Source organism: Tachypleus tridentatus, chromosome 3, assembly GCF_004210375.1.
Source record: "Tachypleus tridentatus isolate NWPU-2018 chromosome 3, ASM421037v1, whole genome shotgun sequence".
NCBI classification, from domain to species: domain Eukaryota; kingdom Metazoa; phylum Arthropoda; class Merostomata; order Xiphosura; family Limulidae; genus Tachypleus; species Tachypleus tridentatus.
Window position 1 is genome coordinate 115,324,457 of NC_134827.1, and position 7,645 is coordinate 115,332,101.

Here is a 7,645-nt window from a genome sequence, read left to right on the forward strand (position 1 = left end):
GTAAATATAAGTAGTGGTAGTTGGAGAGACAATGGAAAAGTAGGTAGTGATGTGTAAATATATGTAGTGAATGTAGGAGTGACAATGGAAAAGTAAGTAGTGATGTGTAAATATAAGTAGTGGTAGTTGGAGAGACAATGGAAAAGTAAGTAGTGATGTGTAAATATATGTAGTGAATGTAGGAGAGACAATGGAAAAGTAAGTAGTGATGTGTAAATACATGTAGTGAATGTAGGAGTGACAATGGAAAAGTAAGTACTGATGTGTAAATATATGTAGTGAATGTAGGAGTGACAATGGAAAAGTAAGTAGTGATGTGTAAATATATGTAGTGAATGTAGGAGTGACAATGGAAAAGTAAGTAGTGATGTGTAAATATACGTAGTGAATGTAGGAGAACAATGGAAAAGTAAGTAGTGATGTGTAAATATAAAGTAAGTAGTGGTAGTTGGAGAACAATGGAAAAAAGTAAAGTAGTGATGTGTAAATATACGTAGTGAATGTAGGAGTGACAATGGAAAAGTAAGTAGTGATGTGTAAATATATGTAGTGAATGTAGGAGAGACAATGGAAAAGAAAGTAGTGATGTGTAAATACATGTAGTGAATGTAGGAGTGACAATGGAAATAGTAAGTAGTGATGTGTAAATATAAGTAGTGGTAGTTGGAGAACAATGGAAAAGTAAGTAGTGATGTGTAAATATATGTAGTGATGTAGGAGTGACAATGGAAAAAAGTAAAGTAGTGATGTGTAAATATATATGTAGTGGTAGTTGGAGAGACAATGGAAAAGTAAGTAGTGATGTGTAAATATATGTAGTGAATGTAGGAGAGACAATGGAAAAGTAAGTAGTGATGTGTAAATATAAGTAGTGGTAGTTGGAGAGACAATGGAAAAGTAAGTAGTGATGTGTAAATATAAGTAGTGGTAGTTGGAGAGACAATGGAAAAGTAAGTAGTGATGTGTAAATATATAGTAGTGAATGTAGGGAGACAATGGAAAAAAAGTAGTGATAATGTAATATACATGTAGTGAATGTAGGAGTGACAATGGAAATGTAAGTAGTGATGTGTAAATATAAGTAGTGGTAGTTGGAGAGACAATGGAAAAGTAAGTAGTGATGTGTAAATATATGTAGTGAATGTAGGAGTGACAATGGAAAAGAAAGTAGTGATGTGTAAATATAAGTAGTGGTAGTTGGAGAGACAATGGAAAAGTAAGTAGTGATAATGTAAATATATAGTAGTAGATGTAGGAGTGACAATGGAAATGTAAGTAGTGATGTGTAAATATAAGTAGTGGTAGTTGGAGAGACAATGGAAAAGTAAGTAGTGATGTGTAAATATATGTAGTGAATGTAGGAGTGACAATGGAAAAGTAAGTAGTGATGTGTAAATATATGTAGTGAATGTAGGAGTGACAATGGAAAAGTAAGTAGTGATGTGTAAATATAAGTAGTGGTAGTTGGAGAGACAATGGAAAAGTAAGTAGTGATGTGTAAATATACGTAGTAGTAGATGTAGGAGAACAATGGAAAAGTAAGTAAGTAGTGATGTGTAAATATAAGTAGTGGTAGTTGGAGAGACAATGGAAAAAGAAAAGTAAGTAGTGATGTGTAAATATACGTAGTGAATGTAGGAGTGACAATGGAAAAGTAAGTAGTGATGTGTAAATATATGTAGTGAATGTAGGAGAGACAATGGAAAAGTAAGTAGTGATGTGTAAATATATGTAGTGAATGTAGGAGTGACAATGGAAATGTAAGTAGTGATAAATGTAAATATAAGTAAGTAGTAGTGGAGAACAATGGAAAAAGTAGGTAGTGATGTGTAAATATATGTAGTGAATGTAGAAGTGACAATGGAAAAAAAAGTAAGTAGTGATGTGTAAATATAAGTAGTGGTAGTTGGAGAACAATGGAAAAGTAAGTAGTGATGTGTAAATATACAGAGTGAATGTAGGAGTGACAATGGAAAAAAAGTAAAGTAGTGATGTGTAAATATATGTAGTGAATGTAGGAGAGACAATGGAAAAAAGTAAGTAGTGATGTGTAAATACATGTAGTGAATGTAGGGTGACAATGGAAATGTAAAGTAGTGATGTGTAAATATAAGTAGTGGTAGTTGGAGAGACAATGGAAAAGTAGGTAGTGATGTGTAAATATATGTAGTGAATGTAGGAGTGACAATGGAAAAGTAAGTAGTGATGTGTAAATATAAGTAGTGGTAGTTGGAGAGACAATGGAAAAGTAAGTAGTGATGTGTAAATATATGTAGTGAATGTAGGAGAGACAATGGAAAAGTAAGTAGTGATGTGTAAATATATGTAGTGAATGTAGGAGTGACAATGGAAAAGTAAGTAGTGATGTGTAAATATATGTAGTGAATGTAGGAGTGACAATGGAAAAGTAAGTAGTGATGTGTAAATATATGTAGTGAATGTAGGAGTGACAATGGAAAAAAAAAAGTAGTGATGTGTAAATATATGTAGTGAATGTAGGAGTGACAATGGAAAAAATGAAAGTAGTGATGTGTAAATATAAATAGTGGTAGTTGGAGAGACAATGGAAAAAGTAAGTAGTGATGTGTAAATATATATGTAGTGAATGTAGGAGAGACAATGAAAAAAGTAAAGTAGTGATGTGTAAATATATGTAGTGAATGTAGGAGTGACAATGGAAAAGTAAGTAGTGATGTGTAAATATACGTAGTGAATGTAGGAGTGACAATGGAAAAGTAAGTAGTGATGTGTAAATATAAGTAGTGGTAGTTGGAGAGACAATGGAAAAGTAAGTAGTGATGTGTAAATATATGTAGTGAATGTAGGAGAGACAATGGAAAAGTAAGTAGTGATGTGTAAATACATGTAGTGAATGTAGGAGTGACAATGGAAAAGTAAGTAGTGATGTGTAAATATATGTAGTGAATGTAGGAGTGACAATGGAAAAAAAGTAAGTAGTGATAATGTAAATATATGTAGTGAATGTAGGAGTGACAATGGAAAAGTAAGTAGTGATGTGTAAATATAAATAGTGGTAGTTGGAGAGACAATGGAAAAGTAAGTAGTGATGTGTAAATATATGTAGTGAATGTAGGAGAGACAATGAAAAAGTAAGTAGTGATGTGTAAATATATGTAGTGAATGTAGGAGTGACAATGGAAAAGTAAGTAGTGATGTGTAAATATATGTAGTGAATATAGGAGTGACAATGGAAAAGTAAGTAGTGATGTGTAAATACACGTAGTGAATGTAGGAGTGACAATGGAAAAGTAAGTAGTGATGTGTAAATATAAGTAGTGGTAGTTGGAGTGACAATGGAAAAGTTGGTAGTGATGTGTAAATATACGTAGTGAATGTAGGAGTGACAATGGAAAAGTAAGTAGTGATGTGTAAATATACGTAGTGAATGTAGGAGTGACAATGGAAAAGTAAGTAGTGATGTGTAAATATATGTAGTGAATGTAGAAGTGACACTAGAAAGCTGAAAACTACAAAAATTAAACAGGTTCTATGTATTTCGATAGATGGCAGCAATGAAAATGGTAAGAGGGTCATTTCTATTTATTTAAACACACGTACTTTATTGGAAATTGTAAAAAGTCACTGTATAATAATAATCTGATGTATCTAATAATCTGGTTTATCTAAGTCAGTTCTTCTTTATCTGGTTAGCTTCAAATCACTGTTCTTCTTTATCTGTTAACTTTAAATCACTCTTTTTCTTTATCTGGTTAACTTTAACTCGCTGTTCTTCTTTATCTGGTTAGCTTCAAATCACTGTTCTTCTTTATCTGTTAACTTTAAATCACTGTTTTTCTTTATTTGGTTAACTTTAAATCACTGTTCTTCTTTATCTGGTTAACTTTAAATCACTGTTCTTCTTTATCTGGTTAACTTTAAATCACTGTTCTTCTTTATCTGGTTAACTTTAAATCACTGTTCTTCTTTATTTGGTTAACTTTAAATCAGTGTTCTTCTTTATCTGGTTAACTTTAACTCGCTGTTCTTCTTTATCTGGTTATCTTTAAATCACTGTTTTTCTTCATCTGGTTAACTTTAAATCCCTGTTCTTCTTTATCTGGTTAACTTTAAATCACTGTTCTACTTTATCTGGTTAACTTTATATCACTGTTCTTCTTTATCTGGTTAACTTTAAATCACTGTTCTTCTTTATTTGGTTAACTTTAAATCACTGTTCTTCTTTATCTGGTTAACTTTAAATCACTGTTCTTCTTCATCTGGTTAACTTTAAATCACTGTTCTACTTTATCTGGTTAACTTTATATCACTGTTCTTCTTTATCTGGTTAACTTTAAATCATTGTTCTTCTTTATTTGGTTAACTTTAAATCACTGTTCTTCTTTATCTGGTTAACTTTAAATCGCTGTTCTTCTTTATCTGGTTAACTTTAAATCGCTGTTCTTCTTTCTCTGGTTAACTTTAAATCACTGTTTTTCTTTATCTGGTTAACTTTAAATCGCTGTTCTTCTTTATCTGGTTAACTTTAACTCGCTGTTCTTCTTTATCTGGTTAACTTTAAATCACTGTTCTTCTTTATTTGGTTAACTTTAAATCACTGTTCTTCTTTATCTGGTTAACTTTAAATCACTGTTCTTCTTTATCTGGTTAACTTTAAATCATTGTTCTTCTTTATTTTGTTAACTTTAAATCACTGTTCTTCTTTATTTGGTTAACTTTAAATCACTGTTTTTCGTTATCTGGTTAACTTTAAATCGTTGTTCTTCTTTATCTGGTTAACTTTAAATCACTGTTTTTCTTTATCTGGGTAACTTTAAATCACTGTTCTTCTTTATTTAACTTTTATTAGATTTGTTTATAACATTTTTTTTTTCAGGATTCGTCCCAGAACGAACTTACTTTAAGCAATGTAGCTGGCTGTTTCTTCATCCTCATTGGTGGATTAGTTCTTGCAATACTTGTGGCTTTACTTGAGTTCTGCTACAAAGCCAAAACTGAAGCAACTCGTTCAAAGGTCTGTCATACATGTTCATACCTTTGAAATAGCCTTGAAAAGAGCTTTTGGTTCAAAGGTCAGTCATATAAGTTCATACATTAGAAATAGTCCTGAAACAAACTTTTGGATCAAAGGTCTGTTACATAAGTTTGTACATTAGAAATAATCATATGAAGAGTTTTGGTGAAAACGTTAGACATGCGTGTTTTCTTTGGAAAATCGTAAATTTATTATGAGAAATGTTTATTTTGAGAATGACGAATTTTAAAAATATCTGTAAGTAGAAGAACATAAGACACCAATGTTTCAAGTAATATATCATAAAATAAAAAACACCTCACGTATTATCTGATAGTTTTTTCTCATATCTACAGGTTAGCATATGCGAAGCAATGAAGTCCAAACTGCAGGTATCTTTAACTGGGAACCATTACGACGGTCGAGGCCGAACTGCTTCTCTATAAATCGGTACATTATTTATTTGTGAACTTTTCTAATTGTCAGTAACATCATTTTTTAAATATCGAGTGTTATTTCATCACAAGACTGAACTCAATCTCTTGGTACTATCATTTCTATCAAGCTGTACATTGTTGTTTGCTAATGTCACAATATTTACTTTTGTATCTTGTCTTCAACTTATTGTATTTTTTATTCTAGTCGTATGTTCCTGTTTTGACTGACACTCACATCCAAGTTTAACAAGAGTTTCAGAAAGGTGGAGAACATTATTGGACATACGCACGGTTTATTGTATAATAGAACCTTCTCTGTAATTGTCAAGCTATTTCTCACGTAATAACACATACTTTTCTGTGCATGGTGGACCACCGTGTTCTCTAATGAAATATCGTTTTATTAATACTATAATTCTGGTTTACTTGTTTTATTATTATTATTGTTTTATTATGTAATACGAAAAATAAAAACAACAAATGTCAAATACACTTTATGAACTACGTGTGAGTACTGACTGTGTGTAAATACATTGTTTTAACTCAGATTTAATGTTAACATGTCATAATAGTACGTTCTCATTAACACAAAGTATTGTAACATGTGTGAGTACTGACTGTGTGCAAATACATTGTTTTAACTCAGATTTGGTATTAACATGTCATAATAGTGCGTTCTCATTAACACAAAGTATTGTAACACGTGTGAGTACTGACTGTGTGCAAATACATTGTTTTAACTCAGATTTGGTATTAACATCTCATAATAGTGCGTTCTCATTAACACAAAGTATTATAACACGTGTGAGTACTGACTGTGTGTAAATACATTGCTTTACCTCAGATTTAGTGTTAACATGTCATAATAGTACGTTCTCTTTAACACAAAGCATTATGACATGTGTGAGTACTGACTGTGTGTAAATACATTGTTTTAACTCAGATTTAGTGTTAACATGTCATAATAGTACGTTCTCATTAACACAGTATTATACCACGTGTGGGTACTGACTGTGTGTAAATACATTCTTTTAACTGAGATTTAGTGTTAACATGTCATAATAGTACGTTCTCATTAACACAAAGTATTATCACATGTGTGAGTACTGACTGTGTGTAAATACATTGTTTTAACTCAGATTTAGTGTTAACATGTCATAATAGTACGTTATCATTAACACAAAGTATTATAACACGTGTGAGTACTGACTGTGTGTAAATACATTCTTGTAATTCAGATTTAGTGTTAACATGTCATAATAGTACGTTTTCATTAACACAAAGTGTTATGAAACGTGTGAGTACTGACTCTGTATGTAAATACATTGTTTCAACTCAGATTTAGTGTTAACATGTCATAATAGTACGTTCTCAATAACACAAAGTATTGTAACATGTGTGAGTACTGACTGTGTGTAAATACATTGTTTTAACTCAGATTTAGTGTTAACATGTCATAATAGTACGTTCTCATTAACACAGTATTATACCACGTGTGGGTACTGACTGTGTGTAAACAGATTGTTTTCACTTAGATTTAGTATTAACATGTCGTAATAGTGCGTTCTCATTATCACAAAGTATTATAACACGTGTGAGTACTGGCTGTGTGTAAATACATTGTTTTAACTCAGATTTAGTGTTAACATGTCATAATAGTACGTTCTCATTAACACAAAGTATTATAACAACGTGAACTGCCTTCACATTGTCAGTTTCTTGATGTAATCTACCACGTTTGATAGAAACATCTCGAACGACGGAGTGTTGTCTAAGTTGATGCTAGGAACAGTTACTAACTTGAAGAACGAGAATCGTTTTTGTTTTAAACTTCTAGATAGATTTGAATACACAAATATACGTTACTTATTAACTTTTCGTATAAATCTGACTACGAAACAATTATATAAATGTTTCACCTAAACCTAACGCATCATATTAAACTATAGTTTCTCGAAAGGGTTAAAGTTAAAGGTTTTTGCCATATGTTCAAAGTTCCCTAACAGCAACGATTTTGCGTTTTATTTCTGCAAGTACAAAAGCTTTGCTGACAACCCGTTTTTGTTTATTTAATCTGGTCAAGGAAAACTGACCAGAAAATGAGTTCAACTGGACGTCAAAAAACACGTCACGAACGAGATATGTTAGATTATTCGATTCGTTTCCATAAATTATTTCACACATATTCTTCCTTTTTTGTTGACAAAAATTATGA

The 7,645-nt window shown here is 31.4% G+C and overlaps 1 protein-coding gene across 1 annotated transcript in view; it reads left to right on the forward strand.

Annotated features, from left to right (window-relative positions):
• Positions 1 to 5,931, forward strand: part of LOC143247826 (glutamate receptor 4-like) — an 85,971-nt gene extending 80,040 nt beyond the window's left edge. The window contains exons 10-12 of the mRNA XM_076496345.1: positions 4,856 to 4,993; positions 5,350 to 5,443; positions 5,636 to 5,931. Coding sequence (XP_076352460.1) covers positions 4,856 to 4,993; positions 5,350 to 5,439 — 228 coding nt within the window. The 3' untranslated portion in view covers positions 5,440 to 5,443; positions 5,636 to 5,931. The remainder of the gene's footprint in view (positions 1 to 4,855; positions 4,994 to 5,349; positions 5,444 to 5,635) is intronic.
• Positions 5,932 to 7,645: the final 1,714 nt, after the last annotated feature.